Here is a 26,368-nt window from a genome sequence, read left to right on the forward strand (position 1 = left end):
AGAATGTTTTTAGAGCATAAACAGTAGTGTATAGGATTTCCTGAAAGCGCGCGCCTGCGAGTTCACGACGCTACGGAAACCGCGGCAGACCAAACCAGATGAAAGTGCGCATTCAGCTCGGCAAATAACTCATGCTCTTCCTCAACACTGAAGTCCTCAGACATTTTTCTTTCGTTGTTTCTTTCTTTGCACAGGTAAACAGCACATTTCTTCTTCTACGCTTGCATTATCGGCAGAGCAGACGCTGAATGCGCACTTTCATCTGGTTTGGTCTGCCGGCTTCCGTAGCGTCGTGAACGCGCAGGCGCGCGCTTTCAGGAAATCCTATACACTACTGTTTATGCTCTAAAAACATTCTAAATGACTTTGTTTCGAGTAAATTCTGGATGCTACCCACTCAGGACACTTGGAATACATTGGACGAGCAGTATGGAGGAATATTGACACGTTTTTTGTGGACTTTTATGGACCTTTCTGCCTCGGGCACCATAGACCTCCATTATTTGAATGTCAGCAGACAGCAAGAAGCCTCCCAGATCTCCAGATGCATTTGAGATATCAAAAAAGTACTCCAAAGTGTTGTTCAGCATGGGGGTGAGTAGAAAATGAAGGGTAATCATGTTTTGGGTGTACTATTCCTTTAATGGGATTTACTATGCGGTGAATTTGGTTTTCTGTCTGAAAAGGTACTAGCCTTCAACCTGAGAGATTAATCACCATTAATCAAACTCTATGACATAAGTCTTAAACAGGTAAGGATCCTACTACTCATATATCTGTATATCCTCGCTCCAAAAAATTCAAAAATCATTTTAAGAGGTCTCTCTTCACAATAAATATTTTTTCAGAATACTTAAATTGATAACAAGAAAACTTGTGTCTAGTTCTGCAGAGCTTTTCATCACAATCTGGATAGATTTTGCCTAAGGAGAGAATGTCCAGTCTTTATATGAAGAGGCAAAAGAGAAAGACATTTTTACAAAGCAATGGCATCTACAGTCTTTTCCTGTGAGGTAAAAAAGTCTTTCTTTCACTGTGCCTTTCAAGAAACTGCTTGCCCATCTCTTTTCTTCACCCCACAACTTGGTCTTGGAATAAAAAAAATGGTTATACTGAGGACAAACACTTCGTTTTTTCATGTTCATAAAGTTGAAAGGACTGTCTCAGCATTTCTTGTCTTGGGGGTTGATTTCAGGGATTTTGGTTCAAGCTTCTCAGCAAAGAGAAACAATTGAAAGTAGGACTGTTAAAAGGGGAAGGAAAAGTGGATGGTCTACAGAGTGATGATGGAGGGCTGCCCGTCCAGATAGCTGGTCATCACACTCTCCAGGACCCTGGCATCTAGCCCTTTCACACAGGACGCCTGTGAAGCCAGGGGCACAGTGGCACTGCTGATGGTGGTGGCATTTTCCACCATTCTGACAGCGCAGCATCGCATTGTCACATACCCGAGCTGCAGAGACAAAGCAAAAAGGGCAGGGGAAATAGAAAGGAAGGCCTGATTAATAGAACGCTCAGTGAAAGGGGCAGATCAGAACATCAACAAACAGGTTTACAAGGCACAAGTTGCCTCTTCCTCCTCCGTCTTCATGGGTCAGCATCCTTACTGAGTAGCAGGCATATCAGTGAGGACCAAACTAAGAACAGCGATCAGCATTAAGAAAGGTAGAACCATCAGCTGAAAAAAATATATTTTCATTAAACAGCTGTACTGTGAGTAAATGTATACAGTAAGAGACAGTAAGAGAAGAAGACATCTTTCCAAAAAAAGGGTAGCTTTACATATTAAACAAAATAATAATAATAAAACATTTTATTTAAAGCACATTTTAAGACACTTAAGGTCACTGTACAAGAAAACAGTCAAAAATACACAATATAACACATTATACACTATATTAAAAACAGTGGAGGCAGTTAGTGTAGGTATGCAGTCTTGAACAGATCATTATCTGGTACACAGATTTAAACAGAAGTAAATTGTCAAGATTACAAATATCATATGTGAGTGAATTCCAGAGTTTGGGAGCAGAATGGGAGAAAGCTGCTTCCCATGGTGACAATATCGGCAGGAGCTCAACATGTATGTTCTTTTATGTGTGTATGGAAAACTGTGAGTTGAAAGTATTCTAAAAAGGATAAAAAATATTTTTCTCTTTTTTTATTTTCTGTACCCTAATGGTCACATTTATAAATACTAACTGATAGGACAGAACTTCTATTATGTATTTATATTTATTTAGAAATGTATTGCTACTTTATTGTTACCTAATGGGCTACCTTTAAATAACATCAGTATTTTGGTAGACTTTCCTAGAACTCACTGGCTATTGGTGGATGTAACAGCTGTTGCCCAATATTCAGGAAATACCTTGAAAGTTTTGAGAAAGTTCAAAGAGAAGACCTAGTAAGGTTTTAATAATGTTTCAGAGACCAGTAAACTGTTTTAGGAAAAGATCTGGGAAAAAAATGTATAATTTCTGAAAAGTTCAGTTACAAGTCTAAGGCTACGTTCACACTGCAGCCTGAAGTGACCCAAATCCGATTTATTTGCCCATATGCGACCTGGATCTGATCTTTTAATGGCTGTCTGAACAACACAGATCCGATTTTTTCCTATCTGACCCAGGCCACTTGGCTATGTGGTCCTGAACCCGATACGAATCTGATCTTCTCAAATGCGACATGTGTGTGAATGGCCAGGTCGGATTCATCCGACCTGATTGTCATTAATACCCAACAAAGGTCACTATTCTGCGTCTTGATATGCAGAAGCTGCAAGAAAAACAACAATGGCAGACGATGATGCGGAGAGCAGTATTTATGTTTAACCATATTGAAAAGTTTGTGTTTAGATGGTTGGAAAAGACCGCTAGATGTGTGCCGGCACTACCATCCATGTTTACTTCCGTAAACATAGAGCACGCTGGCCTGTGATGTCATTGCGTCCTCTACAGTGCATGCGGGACACTTGCGTTGTATGACTGCAGTTCACACAGGAGATCACTTACAAGCAGCATATATTTAGAAATATGAACGGCAATGCAAAAAGAATCGGATTTCACAAAAAAAATCGGAACGAGCATTAAGGCCTGCAGTGTGAACGTAGCCTAAGAGTGTTATTAGTGGCTTCTAGCAAATTAGCTGCTATTTGTCGTAAATAAGCTTAAGGACTTAACTGGGGAGATTATATTTGACATAGTGATGCTTCACATGCAGTGTTTAAAATAAACAGGTTGTAAATCTAAAATTCTGAATATTACTTTTTTATATAGAATAGAAAATAATTGCCTGTCTGCATGTTGTTTGTCAAAAAATGTTTTTTTTTGTTTCTCTATAAGCTATAAGTGAACAGTCAAACTAGATTTTTGCTCTGTTACTGAAGTGATTAAATCTGTTCTTCTGTTGAATTATGTTAAAAAAATGGTTTGATTCTTTTTTCCCCTGGTTTTAGAAGGACAGGTGACGTCTAAAGGACTGCAGCTGCATTTGAAATTGATAGAATTATTTTAAAAACTGCTAATATTGTGTTGCCATTAGAAACCTAAATATTTCTTGAGTCGATTTCAACCAGCCTCAAGGATAATAAAAAATGATAAAGATGTCTTGATTTATTTATGTGACGATCTCAAGTTATGACAACTTTTCAGATGAAAAAAGCTGTTGTTATTTTCACCTTTCTGGACTAGTTTTTAATAAACAATACTTTATTGTCCATAAATCATATCTTTGCAGTAATGGATAGTCTTAGTACCTGTGAAATCTTTATTTATTTGAATATAGAGTGATGGGTATTACATAAGATGATATTCACCTTATTCTAGGTACCACCTCATAACTCAATTATCTCAGTGAGCCTTTCTTCTGGCAGCAGTGAAATCCAGGAAGAGGTAATGTTTGCTCAAAGATTTCTGTGTAATTGGATATCTCCTCCTGCATAAATAGTAATTATACTTTTTGGTTTTCACTATTGTGGCTTCAAAAAAAAAATTAATAAGGCTGTGGCATTGCGTCTGACTCAATCGTTCGCTTTCATAATCTCTGGTGTTGTTTTTCTTTTTGTGTGTGATGATAAATGCAGTTTCCTGTTTTTAAGTGTATAAAAACGTTATATATAAAGGAATTCTAAGGTTAAATATTTCACCATATTAACTAAGTTGTTTTACCTAAAATGCATCATGCTGCTCTGAACAGCTTCTTCCCAGGTGTCAGCCGTAAATAGAGGTTTGAAATAATGAGGCTGCCATGAAACATTTATATGAGACAATGTAAAATCTGAAAAATATTTTATCGATGACTAAAACCATTTATTTTAATAGTGGATCTGAACTGATAAGAGGAATGTTCTTTAGTGATTCACTTTGGAGAAAATCGCACAGAGAGAAGCCAGCAAAGAGAAAGCTTTATTGACATGAAGAAATTATGACTTTTGATGCTCAGACCCTGGCAAAAAAAGTCAGAGCTGAATGCAAAAGATCTGAGTAAGTATTCTGACACTGGTGATGAATGGAGGCTAGAGAACGAAGGCGTTGAAGGGGTGGAGGAGGGTAGCAGTGCAGGTAAGCGAGGATGTTATTGAATCTGGAGCCTTAAAAGCAGAGATCTGAATGATCATTGGTTGATATGTAGGGATGAAGTTGCACCTGTAGGCTGGAGCTTCCCAACATGATGTGGAGAGGAGTGGCAGCTTGAAATTATGTCTAGGCTTCATTATGCATTTTCAATTTTATATTGGTCTGATGTTTTGTTTAGTATTTTTATTTAGTTATTGAGAGTTTCTGGTGTTGCTCTTGTTTTCTCATGCTTTTTTTGTGCATTTTTTGTCTGGTGAGTACACTAAAGGTATTTCTATTTTTTGAGTACCAGTAGCTGCAGTTTGATTTTGGCTAAATCTTTTAGTTTTAACACTGTATTCAGCTATCCTTCACAAGCCTGAAACAAATACATATTTAAATATACAGCAAAATCAAATAAATTAGATTTCCAGTGTTGATGTTGTATGTAGAAAGTACAGTGTTAATTCAGCACATATTAAGTCCAACCTCGACCCTGCAAACATTAGTTCTACCACATAGTTGGGGTTAATTGAGTTAAATTCAACCAAATCTGTCAAGTGTTGCTTTTAATATAAATTATCATTTTAAAAGTGTTTATATTGGTTGGCTCTAGTTCAAGCTAAAATAACACTTTTGGAAGTATTAAACAGTTAACAGACATTATAGCAACACTCGTAATAGTTGTAATTTAACTCTGAGCAGGACATAATTATCTAATTTGCTGTGTAATATGGCTATTTATTTGCTGTGTTTAGTCTCTTTAAAAATGACCAGGATATAGCCATCCCTTTTTTCTTTCCAAAAAAAAAGCTCTAAGGTATATTTTCATAACCTCAGATTTACATCACCTCCTGAGAAAGGAACCCAGTCTTTGTCTTAACTTTTTTTTTAAATCAAAATACATAAACAAAGACAGCATATTTACTTGATTACACCTTACATACAGAGAAGGTTAAAGCAAGCTTACTTTCATGATGCAGGATAAAATACAGTGGCATTCTGTCTTTAAACTAACATTAATGCCTCAGTTTAAAGAAATTGCTTTATATGACATCATTCACTCCTGAACTCAAGCTGACAACAAGAAAAGACACAGCCAGAGCTAGCTATGTACCATGCAGCACACCCTCTGCAGATATGTGTGCCACACACCTTTGTTATATGTGTGACATTTTAAAAGTGTAAGTGTTATGACAGATCTGTCCTCAGGCCTCAATGGTACATGAAGCAACAGGGAGAAAAACTCTGCAGCAGCCACACAACAGTGACACAAAGGACAAACATCTGATGCAATTTGAGGGTGTTAGTTTTTTATGTCATTTCATCTTGTACAGCTTTCCAATATTTATTCATTGAATGAGAGATTGGAGGCTAATTAGTGTAAACTTCATCTATTAGTAATGTAGATGCATAGTGACTTTAGTAGACCAATGCTTTGAACATGTCCAATTTTTTTATCGTCTAATCTCTCTGAGCTCTTTCAGTCCTCCAGATACTCTACAGCTGAAGTCAGAGAGAGATACAGAGTATCTTAGCATGATAAGAGGCTGGGAGTCACAAATCAATGCCCTTGATCTTATCTCCTACTTCTATACTTTTTTGCAAAAGATCAAGATCAAGGTTCTACTGCATGTGACCAAGGAGGTCTGGTTATTTACATGTATATATGTGTTTAACCTTGTTAAATATTCTATGCAAAAGCAGAACCCCCCACCCCTACCCCATATTATAACAGATAAAAAATATATATTATAAGATTAAAATATTATTCAAGAAGTTTGATAAGAATAATCAGAATACCAAGGTGCCAGAGTCAGAAAGAACTTCTATTTATTTACACATATAAGCCAAACTTAAAGATATCCACTGTGATGTATTTAATACTTTTAAAATGTGTCTATAATAATAGATTAAACAGTGCATTAATCATAATTAGAGAAATTTATTAAATGCAGGATATGCTAATTATATGCTTGGAGCAAAAATAGTGTTGCCTCAATTACAATCGGTCAATATCTTTTGCCATGATGTCAGTGTAAGCTGAAACATTGCATTCAGTCGTGCCTGCTCTTATCATATTAACACACAGGCCTCATCATTAGTCAGTGATTCAAGGCACTGAAGTTCAATATGCACTGCCATTTATGATATACCCCTTGACTGTAGAGGAGATATGATATTATCTCGGAAGAGAGAATAGCAAATCATTTCCATTTTACAGGAGAGCTTTACAGGTAAATGCTTTCTAATCCGAAAACCTGCATAAGTAGGACTGATGTTTGATTTATTTGTTTTTACATGGGATTTTAGTTTCAATATATTTTTTCTAAATAGTAATTTTAGTTAATTGTAAAATATCTCATGGACAAGGTTAACTTTCACTCTCAAAAAAATAAATAAAATCCAGCTCTTGAAAGAACCTGTAACCCTGTTTATTGCGATTCATTTAATATATTTACTGACAACTGGATAATTTTGAAACTAATACATTTGCAAAGTTTCATATTTGCATCATACCCAGCATTTAAATGATGACAAGGTAAAACCTCCATATGTATTAATATGTTAAGCTAGTTAACAACCATTTAAAAGGTTGCTACCTATGTAACATTAGCTAGTTAGTTAATTCCTGAAATAAACCCAATCATCTTTCATTTCTAGGCAGACTTTGTGTTCACAATTGCTCTTCACATATAGGTATTTTGGTCACAAAATCATGGGGGGAGATACATACAGATGACTTTAAAATGACTTTAAAGTAAAATTCCACAGCACTGTTTACTGCTTCTCTTCCTAATTCTATCAAACAGATTTAGTTTTACACATTTCTTTTTATCTTTATTGCCATGATAGAAAAAAAGCAGAGTCAGTTAGGAGATTGAGCAGAGACCAGCAGCAAAGTCCAACATGCAAGGTCTGCACAGGTTAATAAAGAATAAAAGTAGCTGTAGAAATAAACAACAACACAGCCATTGGTTTTTAGTGTAAAGTTAAATTCCACTTAAATTTTTACTCTTCTTGATGCTATTTTAAAAATGTTGCTCTCCACATTTTATTTTATGCTTATTGCAATAACAGAGCAGAGTCAGCAGCAGGGAGAATGATATAGGGTCTTTCAGGTAACGAGAAATTATAACTTCCTGAGAATAACTATTGTAGGGAGAAACCAAGTACATTTTAGCGAAAAGATATACACAGATATTTTACAGGAACGGTGAAACTGAATGTTAGAGACTGATAAATTACTCTCAAAATTTTGCCCCCTCACTTCTACGATGGTGGTTACGCCCTCTGGAATATGGTGTTGATTTAGTCAATTATGTTATTTTTGTTGAGAATGTTATTTTTATTTATCTAAATGTTGTTAAATCAAATTATTAGACTTGTCTTGAAAATGAAAATAAATATAATGTGTACAAAATTAAAAAATAAAATGTTTATATCAATTTAATGTAAAAATAAAAAACAAAAAAAGAGTTAAACTTGGATTTCAACAGTGACAGAGAATCAGTTATATGTTCATTAGATTTACAGCTGGATGTTAACTAAGTAACTGAGACCATCAGTGAAATGATTGGCCATTTTAATTTCTGTCATTTTCTACACTAAATGCTAGTCACACCAGGTCAGATACAGTTTTCATTTTGTAGGTCTAGTCATAAATCAGATTAAGTTGGATAATAGTAATAGTAATAGTGATTTGCCCATTTTCAAATATTTTTGTCATACTTAAATAGAATAAATTCTGTTAACACTTAAAAATGTTTTTTTTTCTTGTATTTCCTAGAGATTACTCCTCTTTATTTCTGATTCTGTGATTGTAATGTGTTTGTTGATAGCTTCTGTCCGCTGCTGCTTTGTGTTTTTTGTTCTTGTTTTATGGTTACAAATAAAGAGTCGAAAAAAAAATAAACACATTTTAGTTGTTTTGTCAGATGCTATTCATCACTGGCTGATAGTAAGATGCATTTGCAACTGTGTCAGTAATCAGTTTGCTCTAACTGTACTGTAAGCCTTCAGATTTTGCTTGAGTAATTCAAATGACTTTAATGGATTGTGGCTGAGGTCACTAACCCATTTTACACACTTCTAGTCTCCAGTTGTACCTTCTCTAACACTGTGAGATGTTTTGACAAGCTCACCCTGCCAACTGAATGCAACTACTGCAGAATTTTTGTAACTGGCAATAAAGGGTTAAATCAGTGGTTCTCAACCCTGGTCAAGGACCCGCTGCCTTGCATGTTTTAGATATGTCTGTTCCAGCACACCTGATTCAAGTCATAGCTCCTCCTCTGCAATGAAATGCTGCAGAAGCTTGTTAATCATCCATTCTTTTCTGCTATGGTGCAACAAGGAAACAAGTAAAACATGCAGGGCAGGGGTCCTTGAGAAACTGGGTTTGGGGACCACTGGGTTAAATCAAGTATAGAAATATAATTAGGTGCAACACTTGTCCGACATAAATGTCTAAAGAGCTGAATGCCATGGTAACAGGATTGAACCATTTGATTCAGGAATGTTGGATTCAGTATTGCATTCAGTGAAAAAAATGTGGGGGGTTGTACCTTTAAGGACTCTGTAAGACTCATTACTGTACCAATACTGCTAATTTGGATTTTCACACTAATTTACTGTCATGATCCTGGCACTGATGACTGGCTTAATTAGTCATTCCATTCAGCTATCTAACTCTGTCTGGTTTCTCATCACTGCTCATCTGATCCACCTGCTCTTGCCTCTATATACACTATATTGCCAAAAGTATTTGCTCACCCATCCAAATTATTGGAATCAGGTGTTCCAATCACTTCCATGGCCACAGGTGTATAAATTCAAGCACCTAGGCATGCAGACTGTTTTTACAAACATTTGTGAAAGAATGGGTCGCTCTCAGGAGCTCAGTGAATTCCAGCGTGGAACTGTGATAGGATGCCACCTGTGCAACAAATCCAGTCGTGAAATTTCCTCGCTCCTAAATATTCCACAGTCAACTGTCAGCTGTATTATAAGAAAATGGAAGTGTTTGGGAACGACAGCAACTCAGCCACGAAGTGGTAGGCCACGTAAACTGACGGAGCGGGGTCAGCGGATGCTGACGCGCATAGTGCGAAGAGGTCGCCAACTTTCTGCAGAGTCAATCACTACAGACCTCCAAACTTCATGTGGCCTTCAGATTAGCTCAAGAACAGTGCGCAGAGAGCTTCATGGAATGGGTTTCCATGGTCGAGCAGCTGCATCCAAGCCATACATCACCAAGTGCAATGCAAAGCGTCGGATGCGGTGGTGTAAAGCACGCCGCCACTGGACTCTAGAGCAGTGGAGACGCGTTCTCTGGAGTGACGAATCGCGCTTCTCCATCTGGCAATCTGATGGACGGGTCTGGGTTTGGCGGTTGCCAGGAGAACGGTACTTGTCTGACTGCATTGTGCCAAGTGTAAAGTTTGGTGGAGGGGGGATTATGGTGTGGGGTTGTTTTTCAGGAGCTGGGCTTGGCCCCTTAGTTCCAGTGAAAGGAACTCTGAATGCTTCAGCATACCAAGACATTTTGGACAATTCCATGCTCCCAACTTTGTGGGAACAGTTTGGAGCTGGCCCCTTCCTCTTCCAACATGACTGTGCACCAGTGCACAAAGCAAGGTCCATAAAGACATGGATGACAGAGTCTGGTGTGGATGAACTTGACTGGCCTGCACAGAGTCCTGACCTCAACCCGATAGAACACCTTTGGGATGAATTAGAGCGGAGACTGAGAGCCAGGCCTTCTCGTCCAACATCAGTGTGCGACCTCACAAATGCGCTTCTGGAAGAATGGTCAAAAATTCCCATAAACACACTCCTAAACCTTGTGGACAGCCTTCCCAGAAGAGTTGAAGCTGTTCTAGCTGCAAAGGGTGGACCGACGTCATATTGAACCCTATGGATTAGGAACGGGATGTCACTTAAGCTCATATGTGAGTCAAGGCAGGTGAGCAAATACTTTTGGCAATATAGTGTAAGATGCTTGCATCCAGTCATCAGGGCCAGATTATTCTTGTTCTCCCTAGCCAGTGGTGAGAGTGTTTTTAAAGTTCCTTGGTGTTTCTGATTTGCTGATACTGACCTTTTTTGCCTCTCAATCACTGACCCTCCCTGTTCCCATCTGATCTTAGTGGTGAGAGCATTTTTAGCATAACCTTAGTGTTTCTGATTACCTGATCCTGACCTGCTCTGCCTCTCAATCACTGAGCCTGCCTGTTCCTGTTCTGATCCATTTGTCTGACCTGTCTTCGGACACCGGTTTGCTCTCCAGGACTGCAGCATCTGGGACACGCTGGGCGGTGCAAGTTGTATCTTGTTGGCAGCCCACTGGCTTCATCCTACCTTGTTCTCTGGACTGAACTTGCTAACTTGTTAGTGACTCACTAACAATAATCTTCCTCCGTTAGATTTACATGGTCACTAACCTGTGTTTCGTCTCTTTAGAGTTTCCTACCTCAGACGTTCTAGCCGCTTTTTCTGAAGACCCATTTGTTTTTAGTAAATGCTTTTTTAATAATCCCACTGTCTGTCTGGCTGTGAATACTGGGTCCTCTCTTTTGAGTCGTGACAATTACAGAGATCAGGTAAGGTTGGTGTACCATAGTGATGTGTTAATTAGGCATTATTAACACTGTTTAACGTGACAGTCATTAGCAACAGCTCCCATATCAACGTGATCAAAAACATGGGTTTTTGATCTATGAACTTGAGAAGTGCCAATGCATAGGTGTTGTTGGACCAATCACTAGTGAGCCCTCTGTCTATCGGTGCGTCTATCTGAGATCTTATGCACAGAAGCTCACACCTTTAGGAGCTGTTCATAATTTTTTGAAGGTGTGCTAGTTTCCCTGGTTTAATGACTCAATGACTTAATATCTGGAATACAAATAAAAAGATTAGCTGTTCTTGTTTGATTTGCTATTAACATATATCAGTATTCACCATGGCCCCTTTGTCCTATCTGAAGTTTTTTATTCATCTTTTTTTTAGAATAACGAATACAAAAAGCGTATTGTAGTTCAATCAGATTATTCTGTGTCAACTTATATAGATAAAAGAAATAAAAATGTCTCACTGTGGCAAACACTCCATTGGGTTATCTTTAAAAGTGAGATAAAAACTGAACCCTTATCTTAAAAATCCTTCAAGTCTAACTTAAAATTTTTACCCCGTTGTAGTTTTGAAAGCAGTGATGCAGGCACGACTTAAGACTCACTACACAGGATATGTGGGCCTGCGGATTAGCAACAGATCAATCTACATAAACCCCCCTGGAGCCTGTTCCCTCTGTCCCTCTCTGCTATTCCTTTTTCCAGCTTCCTTTTCCTTCCTTAAGAAGAAGGCAGAAAGGGTGCACCCCCAGAGAGCACTCTGGGTAATTAAAAAGAGGGCATGATCAAAGAGGTTAGAAGGTTGTGAACTCCGTGATCCTGAGGCACGTGGCCTATTCCCTGCAGTATACTCATAACAGAACGGTATGCCTTGTAAAGACTAGTGTTTCGACAGGTTGAAAGTGAGGTTTGGTCAAGACAGCCTACTGAATGCTACAATTAACATACTAACAATAGGGCTGTTTTTGTTTTCGTTTTTTTTTTTGGCAGCCAATCAATAAGCAGTAAAGTAGTGTTGAGTTGGCAATGTCATGCTGAAGTTACAAAAACCTATGAGCCTACCTTGGTTGCGATTTGCAACACCGAGAGATGAAGCATTTGCTCGATCTGTGTGAAAATGGAAAGGGTATTTGTTACATCAGTTGTCAAATATCTCAGCCTTTTATGTATTTAAAGTGAGGGAGTAGCATGCATAGTCCATTTTTTATAACTGTATTCTATATCTCATCTTATTTAGATCAGAGTTCTTTGAAAGCCATTGCAGGACATTCAGGGACATAAATTAGTTAATGCATAGACAAAGTAGCGCGCATGCAGACCAAGTGTATTTTTCACAACAGAAAGATAGGGAAGTTTATGCATGGAAGTGCCTGTTGTTATTCAGCGCATGGAGTCACCTTCAGGCATCAACATGCGGAGGGATGCGCGGCTGGAGCCACGTCTTCATAAAGAATGGGTTTTTCTTCCCTTTCGCTTTGGGCACATCTTTTTGTGTCTTTGTGTGTGGTTGAGCAAATATTCAGGAGCGTAAAGCAGAGATATTTCTTTGTTGTGCTAATATATTGGGTAAATTTGCAGGGTTCTTACAACATCAAATAAAATAAATTGTAAGCATGAACATTTTATTTTAGAACACTATGTGAAAGTACTTCTCATTTAATAAAATATAGGGTAAACGTGACATGCAACTTGCAGTGCCTTCTAAAAGTATCCAAACCTCTTTAATTTGCATTTGTACAACAATATTTTATTGGGTTTAAAGCAACACATATTTCAGTTTTGACTCAAGTGCTAGCTTAATTTGAGATGACAATTGTGCATATTAAATGCTGGGAGCATATTGATGCGCCATGAGGGAAAGACTTTTCAAAAACTCCCATATGTAACTAAAGCGAGTGAAATCCATCAGTATATAAGCCATGTGACCTTAAGCACCGATTTACGGCTTCCCCTTTAAAAGGAGAGCTAACCATAAATAGTTGCTGTTAAGCAACAAAACAGATATGACAAATACCTTATCAGACATATTTTTGGTTCACAGATGTGGGAGTTAATCTAGAGGGGTAAATGTGACCTTTCCTTTACAAGTAACTTCCTCACTTCTCAATCTGTTGGTCAAAAGTGGTTTGCTGTCAGGTTGCACAACATATGGGAGACCATTTAGATTTACCACAGTGCTGTGTTGCTAATTGCTTCCAGAAAGTTGCATGTCAAGCACCCCTAGTGGCTTAAAGTTACAGTGTTGCTTTAAAACAATAGACCAAGTCAAACTAGTATCTGAAAAATGTGACACGGCCCCACTGAGTGCTGAGCTTTTATTTGCATCAGCTTTTTAGATTGCCCAAAGCTATTACTTCGAATTGGATTTGGGCTGCATCATTTCAAAACATAAAAAGGCATATAAACCATTTCATCTAACAAACATATGTTTGGCGCTGTGTTCAGTTAATGTCCTGCTGAACATTAAATCTTCTATGTGGTCTTTTTTTTAAACAATTAATTGGTTAGTCTACCAGAATGCTCCATTTGTCTCCCCAATAACTCTGACTACCTTAACCGACTCTTCTCAAAAAAAAAAAAAAATCTCCATATAATGATGTTGCTGCCAATAATGTAGCGGTAGTGGAACATTCAGAGAGTCGGCTTGAACTTTCATCATCTTAACATTTTCCATGTTGGTTGCAAAGTTCCTCTTTGGTCTTGACTGGCCGGAGCACTTTTTTACACTTTTTATAACGTCTTGGAATGCACACCCAAAAGTTGTGCTGTTAAAAACCATAAAAAATTGCATTCTGTTATAAAATTGTTTAATAGTGCCAATGATACTACTTTGTAATCATACTTGATACTACTTTTGTCTAACACATACATTCTGGATGCCATACATTTTAACCTTTAGATGAAACAAAAAAAATCTTTTATTTAAGTGAACAGCTATAAACACTTGTTTGATGCACTAAAACCCTCTTTTGTTAATTTGTACAGCAAAAAAAACTATGAAAATCCATAAAGATTTCTAATGTCATCATTTACATGCTATTTTTTAAGCTTAATAACATTTCAGGTATTTAACTATGTAATTGTTTTGTGTTCATCCTAAAGAGTGCGCAGGTGAAAATTATGTTAAGCATAAAAGTAGGTGTGTTTGCAGGAATGTTGCATATGTTTTTATTGCTTTGCAATACAAGTTCGGCATCATTTGTGAAAATTTTGGAAATAAGGAAACTCTCTTTTTATCCTATTTGTTACTTATCTCAAAATTGTCAAGACTTATAATAGTGTGCTCTAATTGAAATGCACAAAGATGTGTAGTTTTTTCTTTATGCATTGGTCCACTTTGATGACCAAGAATACAAAATTACTGTTCTACATGTACACCCAGTCTAAATGAGTGTTATTCAGTGAAAGACATGCTGATCACTGCTTTATATGTACCACAGTCTCTCACACCAACATCATCAGTCGAACAAGAGTTAGTCATGGCTGGGGGAGGAAACCCATTAGTCAGCATGCCAATTAAAAAGCTTAAACAACTTACGCACTGTTCCATGATTGCTGGGAATGCCTGTGGAAAAAGAAGAGGGGGGAAATGTTTCAATCAAGTGTCAGCTTGTTTCACTTTGATACATGAGTCACACAGTTGAAAGAGAACCAGTTGGATGTTTTTTTTTCTTTTTACCTTGAAAAGCCCAATGTCAGAACAGTTATTAGTTTGTCCATAGTTTGTGAATCTTGTCCAAACTTTTACTTTTTACTAATTATAATAAGTGTTTGGCCAGAGACAACATGTCAAAGAATTAAAATGCTTAATACTAAACATACATTTTTTCTCCTATTCATAATTAAAGGGTGAGGTATTTCGTCTAAGCTGGATCTTGCTCTGCTCTCCCTGCAGCAACCGTTTTCCCATATGTATTATCAATATCTGGCTGTGGTTCTATTATCTTTGTACTGAATAATCGCCATCAGTGAAGGGTTCTGATGTCCACAATTAGTTTAATCCCTGACCTTTTTTCCCCTGTCTTCTATGATTATGTTCAGGAGTTTCTCAACTGCTGGAAGCAGAAAACCAGCACAGAGGCTAGAAATGTTTAGAATTTAAGTTTTAGTTTACCAGTTATTAAGTGAGGCCAAACAATAAAACACTTGTTCTATGTCAGGAATGGAGGGCATACAACCTTGCCCTTTGGAGGCATTCTACAATTTGATCAAACTCCCTCAAACACCTCTTAACCTCTGTACCTGCTCGGCGGCAAAACGAGATAAAACTGCTGGCAAAGTGGACTGTCGAAAAAAAAATGGTGTAGTGAGTTTTCTTCTACAACAGCAATATTCTCTTTGAGAAGAAAAGTTATAGTTAAATTAATACCAACATGATGTATGATATGTTGGGGTTCAAGCACACAGATGCAGACAGTTAAAGGAACAGGGAAGCATTGATCCATAAATAATTTCTATGTTACAAAAAGTAAAGGTACACAAGCTCTACAGGTAGCTCTATGTAGGATGCTCAGATTTCAACGAGCAGTTTGCATGTCAACCGGACAAAAAGAGAGCACATAAAGTTAGTCACAGTAAAAGCTGAGCCTATAGCTATGTCAAGGTGAGACAGGAAAAACAATAAAAAACAGGCCCAATAGGTCAACTGAGTAAGTCTCAGCTGTTTTGCAGAGATGAATGGAGAAAGACTTAAACCTTTAAATGTGCAAAGTAGCTATCTTAAATACAGGTGTGACTCTAGCAAAGAATGGTTCTACAAAGTGTTCTCTTTGTGGTGGTGATAAAGGATTGTTTAAAAACATGGATGTGTGCTGATTAAAATTGAAAGGCTTTGTGGAACGTTCACACCAAAGGCATTTTGGGCATCAAAAACACTTAAATTTAGACACTTGGTCACCTACACTGGTCTGCATGCTTTGACGTTGTGGATGCTCTGCACTCTAGCCGCTCTGTTCTTTCGCTACAACCTAGAGAGCAGCTTGGCTTTATTCACTTAAAAGAGATTGAAAAATAGTTTTAACACATTTTTAAGTGAAATAGTTCACCTCAAAACATCATCTGTGCAGGCAGATCATCAGGATTATCATCCTACAAAAATATTCAGTTCTTGTTCAGCGTGCTAGATCCTTCGGATATAGGGGTGCAACAGCGTTGGGCGTCCCCCAGTGAAAGCTCTCTGAAGCTGAGCAGGCTGTTGGGGATTACCCGCTACATTCGGAGTGGCTGGAAGTAAATAAGAAGTGTTTTTAAGGTTTGTGGTAAAACCTGCAAGTACCAGAATATACAATTGAATATTTTTCACCGACAGATTTTAACATTTTTAGTTTAATGATAAACTGTTTCGCTATAGTTGATAAAAAATATTTTAGTGCACTTAGGATTATCCGAACTCGCCCTGTGTCAAGTTCAACCCCTTTGTATTTATTTATTTTTGATATGCACACAGCAGCGATCATGGCTTGCAGTGATCGCTTGCTAGTTTCTGTTTCCCCAAAAACTCCTGGATTAGCTTTTATGATTTGTTGATGATATGCGTCAAGCTGAAAAGGTTCTGATTTATGAACTCCAGCTTTGAAAGCTCAGAGGCTGGGACGCTAGGATGCTCTGACACTAATAACAATAAGATGGGCCGCTCTAGATGATCAGCCGCAGTGCAGGACCTCTTGACACTGCTTGACGCGGTCCTCGAACACTTTGCATGTAAATCGGATGCTTTGATGCCCAGAATGCATTTGTGGGTAAACGTACCTTTAACCTTTCTGATTTTATTGTGTAAAAAAATTAAATAAAACAATCAAAACCTCCTTATGAATTTTTTTCCTGATATATATCGTGTTCATTCCAATTTGTACCTATTCTTCTTCCTTGCATGGACTAGAAAATTTTTAATGCATTAAATTAATAAATGTTTCAGTTTTGAGCACCTGATTACTGATCAGAGTTAATCAAGGAAGATTTGGGCTAATTCCAATCTCTAACTAATCAAACTATGTTAGTCATAATCTTTTTAAAGCCTTACAAATAAATGCCCTCAACCTGGGCTTTAATCATGGAGTATATGGATGGCGTCATCATATTTATGATTTAGCAAGTAAATTGAAAAATAAATGTATTTCATAAGTTCAAAACCTAGCACGGGGAATTTAGACATACATCATATGTTTAAGGCATAACTTAAAATGAAACTTTTTTTGTTTTACTTTTTAGTACATTGCAGAACCACTTAATATTTAATTCCAGTCTTTCTTAGTCACTTCCTGTTCCTGAACATTACGTTCTTAATACAGAACAAGACTCCTTTTTTTCTAAAAGCTCAGCTTCATTTTATACCAGGTCTCCATGCACTAGGATATAAATATGTAATAGACCCTACCCAGAGATTAATGATTGTCATGATAAAAGAGGAAGACTTGCTGACAGATGAAACCTATTAAACCATAATTACACGTTGCATGTTCAACAGATTTGTCCTCACAGAGACTCTTTACATTTAATATCTTTATAAGAAGCAATTCATGTAATAGATATGGGCATGTTAAGGGTCTACATCTGTACTCAAGAGAAAAATAAGCATAATTCAAGACAAAATGTGCACATTCAACACCTGGGGGAGCAATATTGTTGCGTCACTTCCATAATATTGCATTTCATGCCACAGCCAAACAAGCGCTAATATTGCTTTTGATATGGCAAGACCTTAGTTTCATCAGTTCAGGGCAGATGCGTCCTGGTGGTGGATTTTTTAATAATCGCCTGTCAATCTGACGTTGGGCCTCACATTGCAGGAAAGCACATAAGACTGAGGTTGTATGGGGGTAAATCCAGCAATATCTCCTTAGAGTTCACAGAGTTTCTAATAAACAGACTCCCACATGCAGTCAGATATAAGTGCATATTCATAACAACACTTAAATACCAGTGCACAAACATGCAGATGATTCATGAAACACATATTCATACAAATCACTAGATAATTATCTAATTAATCAACAGCAGATTTGAAAACAATAATAGGAAAAGCGGGGTTACAGCAAGGGATCAATAGTAATATAAAATACCCTTCAAATCTAATCAGAATTCAAGTCAGATAGTCAAAATTAGCAACTGGAGAACCTGCAATAAATCTATGAGGACTGCTGCTGTGAGGTTTTCAGACTTCAAGGCTGTAAAAAGGCGAAATCAGGGACTATCCGGCTAGATTTTCAACCATCTGGCCACGCCTGGCCATCTACCTCCGCAACCCTGCAAAGCTGTGTTAGATTTATCGAGGCAATGAGCCTCCCTACCCCCTGGCATAGGATTTGATAAATGTGACTCAACTCCTGTCTAACATCATAATGGAGATAATGCTAAAGAGCACTTTCTGCCTCTGAGATGCCTTGCAATATTGTATTCTGAAGTTTGACCTTTTTATTGTAATGATTAAATAAACAGTTGACCAAAGTTCGAAAAGGCAAATCAAATTTGTACAATGCTATTACGATTTAATAAAAAGGATAGGAAGTAATTCTATTAAGAGGTGAATATTCAGATATTTACCGGCCTAGTAAAACTCTTCCTCATCTTATTGACCTTAGCAATACAGAGGGAAACCATATAGTTTTAAAAGGAATAGTGGAACCAATTTTAACTACTCGGTTTCTGCCACTTAACCACTGTTGGCTAGATCAATAGAGATAAAATATCTGCCTTAACCCAGATGATTTGGCAGATATTTATATGTGCCAGATATATACAGTATATCACAGGTTGTTTAAATAAATACAAGCCTTATTGCGTACAAACTCTCAAATTACTGACATTAAAGATTCTCAAAGATTCTTAAACCATTTCTCCCATTAATCTGGCAAGAATAGTATAGGTTGATTAGCTAACAAACACTTTAAAATCAGTCATAAGTTGTTTTGTTACCAGCCTAAAACTTCATGGTTTTTAAAACTAACTGCTGTAAAGGTTTCTTGTATCATGTGGCTTGGGATGTCTTTCACTGCATTGCATTATCATATGAAATTATATATTGATATTTTATGTGTAAGATAAGTCGATGTCCAAAATTTGTAAAAGACAGCTTTGATTTTCTACTTACATATATTTGCGGTTCCTTTGGGTATTGGGAGATAGGAGCCCACACTCCAGGCTCTTCCGTGATAGTGCCTCTTGCAGCGACTGCAGTCTGGCCCTGTGGTGTTGTGTTCACACTCACAGCCCAGCTTCCCCTTGTCAAACACACAGCTGTTGGCATGCAGGTTGCACTTGCATCTAAGACAAAGGGAAAGCAATAAAAGACAAAGGCTTGAATAGGCTTTGAGCTGCATTCACACAATCAATACCTTCTACAGGGAATATACAGTCAGCCCTCACGGCAATTTTTATTTATGCCTTTCAGAAATTGGGTAAATTGAAATCCTCATGGGTTATCTGAGATAAATCATGCCTTCTCAAAGCTTCATTATACTCTGTTTAAAAAAAGAAAACGAGGCATAATCTGTTGGCACCCCTGTGGAGGGAACCGTATTATGAATAAGGTCACTTTTTTGAGGGCGGAATGAAAGACACTCTGTAAGATTCAATAACTTAACTTAAAAAGGGGCCTGTTAGAAAGATAACAATAAAAATGCTGTGTATACTGGGAGTTTTTGTTTCTGTGTCTTTAAAGTAGTGTTGTTTATGAAAGCCAGCCTTTGCTTTAAAACTCTGATGGCAAAGCTAGTTTATAGACTGAATCGTAACATAGCTGACAGATGCTTTTGACAGCAGAAGAGAGAAGGCCTGACGGTTTTCTACATCGCTTTTGGCCAGGTTTTGAGAAAAAAAAAAAGGTTAGCTGGTGCTTTATTTTGAAAGACCTCAACCATCAGTAGGTGCAAAGAGTAAATTCCATTTGTTCAAAATATAACTTTTCTTCAGTGTTTTCATTCCCACTGTAAAGATCTAGGAGATGGAAAGAATTGTATGCTTGTTGTAATAAGAAATATTACAGTTTATATTTTAGAGATATAGAGAGATTTTAGAGATTATAGTTTTCTGGATTTGGTGTAACTCCCAGTTGGGTAACAAGTTACAACTAGTGACCTCAGCTTCTTGTGAGGTGAAAGGAGAGGGAATCAGATGGGAGGAGAGCATGAAGTGGATCTGACACTGTAGACCTCCCAGAAGGTTTAGGGAGCTTGTAGTTTTGCATTGAGTCTATGTTTGTTTTTACAAACTGCTTCCGAGGGAAAACTCTTCCTGTTTGAACCCATGAAGGTTTTTTTTTTTGCGTCAACTGCAAGTGAACATGAGACAGAGTAACGACAGAAAATATCCATTCTAATTGAATTCCTGGCCTTGCTTTGACATCCAGATGTATTAATGGATAACAGGGATGAGGCAGTACATAATTCATCTCTGCTACAGGTAACAGCAAAACAAAGGAAGTTTAAAATGCTCTCTCTTACTTACTATAGGCCTGCATTGTCAGTGATTAAATAAATTACTGGGCTTTATTAACCGAGGCTGTTATCACCTTAACATTCTAATTATTCTGGAAATATCTTCTAGCTAGAGCTAACCAGAGTACTATGCCATACTTAGGCAGGACCCGTGGTGTTGAGGGTTGCAAAAGAATTTAATTAGCTGAAATTCTTTTAAACGTAAAGGGATGTTACCTATAAGTGATGTTAGGTATGTCCTTTATCATATTACATGTAAACAAGTGTCTATGATAAATTCCGATATTATTCTTGATGTAATGTTTAATTCAATAAGCCTTCCTTGGCTGTAGGCATCATGATATGACACAGAATTATTCATTCATGGCCAAAACAGAAGATCGTCAATCAACAAATGCTTTTAAATATCTAAATTTCAATAAAAAAGGGGGCCTGTGGCAGATATTTCATTGGAGTTCACCTTTTTCTTTTGAAAAAGATTTTGATCTACAGTATTCTTATTTACAAAAGCACTATGACACGCCTACTTTTTTGATGTCTTAAATTACTTAAACCAACATTATAACATTTAAAATAGAACATAAACATTTTAATCCAGAGGTATTCAGTTTGAGATGGAAAATAAAAGACATTTATTTTAGATTTAAAATGTTAGGTAAGATATAAGATATTTCTTTAAGCCCATTTTTTGTTTTACCCAAAATCTTTGCTAAACAGACTTTAAATAAAACTTGGCAAAAACAGGTTTTTAAAATAGTTTTAGTTTTTGAAAAACAACAAAATGGAAAATATTTAAACCAAAATGGACAGACACTGGACATATATTTTTAAACATCCAAGATCCAGCCTTACAATATGTGGTTATTTTAATCATTTATGACAAACTTTGAATAAAGTAATGCCTTCAGTTTATTGCAGAGCAGATGAATTATTATTTTTTTGATCTTTAAAAAAAAAGAAGCGCCTTAGTCCATTTAGCTTGATGATAGCCTTTTCTTCAAAAGGTTTGAACAATCAGGTCTAAATATGTTTCTATGTGCAGTAGAGCAGATCAAAACTGGGATTTTTTTCTCTCCTTTGATTTAATAAAACACAAGTGTGTGTAGAGCACCGTAATGTTTTATTTTATTTTACTTTTGCCAGTGAGATGGACTAAAAGGTGCATGATAATTCTTATTACTACCTCTATCTTCAAGGGTTCAAACCTCATATTTCTTTTACAGCCCGTCTCAAACTGCCAGTAGAACTTGCCATGCTAATGGACGGACCAGAGTTAGTTTACGTCATTTGTACAGTGACCACTGTAGATCACTAGCAGATAAACAACAATTATGTAAATACTGAAAAAAGATTGTATGTTCAATTTAGTGCCTCTTATTTAGACTCTTTGAAGATTAAGCCCTAAAAGTATTGTTCTATTTGAAAACAAGCAAATAGGCACTAAATGACTTATCACAGATATCACATGTATCATATTATTTTCTTATTTTAGATTTTTATCTTTCATGAATCAAATGATGAAGCATTATTATTGATTGAAGCTGCTCAGTGGTGCAGTGGGTGGCACTGCTGACTTGCAGCAAGAAGGTTCTGGATTTGATTCCTGGCCCGGCGTCTTTCTGCATGGAGTTTGCATGTTCTCATGAGCATACGTGGGTTCTCTCTTCCTCCCACAGTCAAAAAACATGACTGTTAGGTTAATTGGCTTCTCTAGATTCTCCTTGGGTGTGAGTGTGTGTGTGTGAATGGTTGTTTGTCCTGTGTGTCTGTTGCCCTGCGATGAACTGGCGACCTCTCCAGGGCATACCCTGCCAATTGACTGCTGGAGATATTCCCCAGCACCCCTTGGGACAAGTGTGTCAGAATGGATGGATGAAAAAGTAAGAAGAAAATATGAAGTGGAAGAAAAATAAAATATGTCTCAACTATTTTGGAAATCAAAATCTGAGATTGTTTACAGTCCCCAAAAGTCAAGTCTTTGTCCAATTCCCCTTTTCTTAAGCTAAGATATATTTCTTAGGGGCACACAAGCTGGTGACAAAAAAAAAAAAAAAAGCCAAATATTTTTTCAGCAAGAAGAAATATAGGTTTCTTCTTGCTGAAAATGAGTTTTCCTCTCCACTATCGCTCTAAGCATGTTTGGCATGAGGGATTGCTCTTGAGTCAATACAATCTGCTGGTTTTCTTTAAATAGAAAACTTTTTACAGAAATTTTTTCTGTAAAGTGCCCTGAGATGGCATGTGTTGTGAATTGTTGCTATATAAATAAACTGAATTGAACTGAATTGTTTCCCTGTATGTTTAGGGCCATTGTCCTAATAGTTGACCCAATCCTCTTTTGCTACTTTTAAAAAAATTGTTCTCCATAATTATCCTGGATTTAGATTCATCAATCTTAAAATCAGCCCTGACCAGCTTCCTTTTCTCTTTTAAGAACACCACCACCTAAGCATGATGTTCCCTCCAACATCTTTAACTGTGGACATGTTGTTTTCTGTCACATACAGTCTTTTCTCTGCAGAATAAAACAATGCCATTGTTTTCTATCAAAATTAGCTAGCTTCTTTCCAATCTCTCATTAAATCAAGGTGTAGGACTTAAAATTGTCCTGACAAGCCCCTCCAGAGGTCATCACAGTCCTATTGGCTCCTTGACTAGTCTGTTAGTTCAGGCTGACAGCCATGTTTTGGTAGATTTACTGTTGTGCCAAACTCCTTTAATGGATGATGGATTGAACAGCGTACGGTCAGACAACCTGCTGACTCTGCTTTATATTTCCCTGACCTGGGTGTTCTTCTCATTTTGTCTTTATAAAACTTGTTGTTCAGTAATGCTCTAAGGGTTAAATTATTGGGGTATTAGAGTTAAAGGTTTGAGTTGTGAAAGTTTCCCAAATATAAGGAACTTCAGTGATCACACTGAAATAGTTAAATATTTGATGATAAAAAACAACAACAAAAAACATTTTTTTAAACAGTATTTAAGTCCTAAATTATATACATTGCAAGTAAAAATGGATAACATTTATAAGCAGTCCAGATCCTCACACCAACAAAACACTCTTTCACCTCAAATTTCCCCATTGTCCCTAACTTTTTAATCAATTAAAGTCCTCGCTCTATAAAATTAATGACTGGGTGTAGCTCCTCTGCCATGCAGACAGCAGTGACTCCCTGAAGTCAAGAGCAATGAGATTTGACCTTCCACTTAATTAAAAACCAGCAAAATCTGGATCATCAGCCCCAACCGGCATGGCAAGCAGGCTGATAGAGGAGAGGATGTGGACTCAGGAGAGCTCTGGGATGCAATGCTTTTGCCGCCGGCATTGTCATATTGAAATCGAAGAACTTTTCGGTAGCTTTGGATATTGGTCACAGGAGGGGAGAAACAGAGAGAGGAAAAAAGGTAGCTCCTGCCAATTCTAGCTTACCTAGACCTTTATTTGAAGATTAGCTGTTAAAAAAAAAAAATAATGAGATTGTAACTACACTGAAGGCATAATCTTTATTTTTCTTTACGATACAGACTGCAGAGATCATTTAAGCCCTTGTGAAACTGCAATTTAATTAAAGTCTAGACACATGTTGTGTTCTGCAAATAAGGGTGGTTATGCAGTAAGTTAGCTTAGGTTATGGAGCAAAGTGTATCTTTTGTACAACAAAAATGTTTGTGATGTTTGAGTGATTCTTTTTTTTTTTTTTAGAGTTTTTACGGCATTAGTGGCTCGTTTTTCCGACAGTAGGCTGACAGGAAAGGGGGCATATGAAAGAGGATACAGTTTAAGTGATTCTAGACAAAAGCAAACCGGCCAAAATTAAATTATTTTTTAAATTGTAAAAATTACCCAAATAAAGTATAGTGATACATTACTATCAGCTATAGCGATATAATTTGTGTGAAGTCTGGTGTGTTTTATTGAAGTCAAAGGTCATAAAACAACACATTTTCCATAAAGCATAAAGCAAAATGGAAATTGGAACCTCCTTGGAGGTGTGGGGGACTGCAACATGGTTTTTACAATCATTGTGATGTGATGTGATGCCTGGTTTATGTGGAGTGCATAAACATATTACTAAATACTACTATCAATATTGACATAAGTAGATATAACATTTATTTATCTAAACCATACCATAATATTTTAAAATGCATAACATTTTAAAATGCACTGTCAACTTTAATTAATTAACTTTAATTAACTTTAAAGCATTCAAATGAATAAAATAATGCAATATTTTTGATAAAAAGGAAGTTATGTAGAAATTAATATATAGTGAATTTTCTGTTAATATATATATATATATATATATATATATATATATATATATATATATATATATATATATATATATATATATATATATATATATATATATATATATACACAAACCAAAATGTTTGGGAAACCCTGCCATAAAATTTAGGGATACATTGTTCTAAAATTGTATAAGGAAAAGAGAAAATTTCTAGCAACCAAAACCAAAATATACCTGCCAAAATCACATAATTGGTAAGTAGAGTCCACCTGCGTGTAAATCAAGCTTTGTGTGTGGTATAATAAGACTACACATCATCCTGGTAATACTAGTCCCATCTGCTGAATCATCCTTAAAGGGAGGTTTTTCTTTACAAAGGACAAGAATGCTGGTTGGAGCATGTGGGAAAGTTACTGGAGTTAAATACTTGTCTCAAGTCTGTTAAAGACTTCAGACTGAGATGAAAGTTCACCTCCAAGCAAGAGTGACAAAAGCATCAAACCCGAGCTACAATGGCCTAGTCAAAGTCCAACCTAGATCAGAGAATCCAAAGCAAGACTTGTTATATTAATGTGCTCTCCATAGTATCTGACAATCCCTTATCTATTAAATAAGAAAGAAAAATGCAATGATTTCGAGGACTAGATGCACAATGCTGCATGAAACATTCTTCAAAAGCTAAACTTTAAGCTTTAGCATCAGTGAAAAGAGGTTATACAAATTATTGATTCAAAGATCTCAACACAAACAAAGCTGCACTTATCAGAGAGATGAGAGAGCTCTGAACAATTTTACAAACCATTTTACAATGCATTGTATTCTGTAAAATATTAGTGTATCTCAAGCATCAATAAGCAAAGGGGTTAAAGCCATAAAAAAACAAAAAGGAAATCTGTGTCCATTAAACAGAAGAGAAATATGAGGCCTCATCGTGATCGGTATTTTTTAATCATCTAATGGAAGAGAAGGATGCAATACAACTTACTTTTTTTGTAATTTCTAGCTTATTTCTAGCCTATTTCTAGCCTGTTAGTCTTAGTGCTACTGTAAATTTGAACAAAATAATTTAGACATCCGAGGTGATATTTGCATTGAGTTGGTGAAGCTATATTTCTAGCTATTATAAGCACTTTCTTTTGCCGCCTAATTCAATTTAATCCAGTTTATTTATATAGTGCTAATTTACAACACGTCATCTCAAAGCACTTTACAGAGACAATTCAACTAGATCATACAGTCAAATTGATTCAAAGTTTTCTATTTAAGGAAAACCAGTTGATTGCATCGACCAGCTGCCTGTTGGCTATTTAGCAGTGTGTTGAATGGCTTAAAGAATCAAACAAAGGATTCTGTCCTTGTGATAGACCACAGCCTTCCTGATATATCACATTGCAAAAATGTCATTGTAATAAAATAAAAAAGAATTCCGGCAGAAAAAACTCAGAGAACTGGCAAATCTGGTGCTACAGGAAAACTATTTTGTGCCAATCTTTACA

General features: G+C 36.7%; 1 protein-coding gene across 2 annotated transcripts in view; it reads right to left on the reverse strand.

Moving 5' to 3' along the window:
* Nucleotides 1-623: 623 nt before the first annotated feature.
* Nucleotides 624-26,368, reverse strand: part of LOC119787176 (netrin-G1-like) — an 88,330-nt gene continuing 62,585 nt past the window's right edge. Inside the window, exons 4-7 of one of the 2 annotated variants that reach the window (XM_038290832.1) lie at nucleotides 19,272-19,444; nucleotides 14,724-14,750; nucleotides 12,248-12,292; nucleotides 624-1,453 (exon numbers count right to left, since the gene is read on the reverse strand). In XM_038290832.1, the coding sequence (XP_038146760.1) occupies nucleotides 1,215-1,453; nucleotides 12,248-12,292; nucleotides 14,724-14,750; nucleotides 19,272-19,444 (484 nt within the window). In that variant the 3' untranslated portion in view covers nucleotides 624-1,214. The remainder of the gene's footprint in view (nucleotides 1,454-12,247; nucleotides 12,293-14,723; nucleotides 14,751-19,271; nucleotides 19,445-26,368) is intronic. The other variant, XM_038290833.1, reaches the window with a different exon arrangement.

The sequence above is a fragment of the Cyprinodon tularosa genome, unplaced genomic scaffold, assembly GCF_016077235.1.
Source record: "Cyprinodon tularosa strain WSP-4 unplaced genomic scaffold, ASM1607723v1 ctg29, whole genome shotgun sequence".
NCBI classification, from domain to species: domain Eukaryota; kingdom Metazoa; phylum Chordata; class Actinopteri; order Cyprinodontiformes; family Cyprinodontidae; genus Cyprinodon; species Cyprinodon tularosa.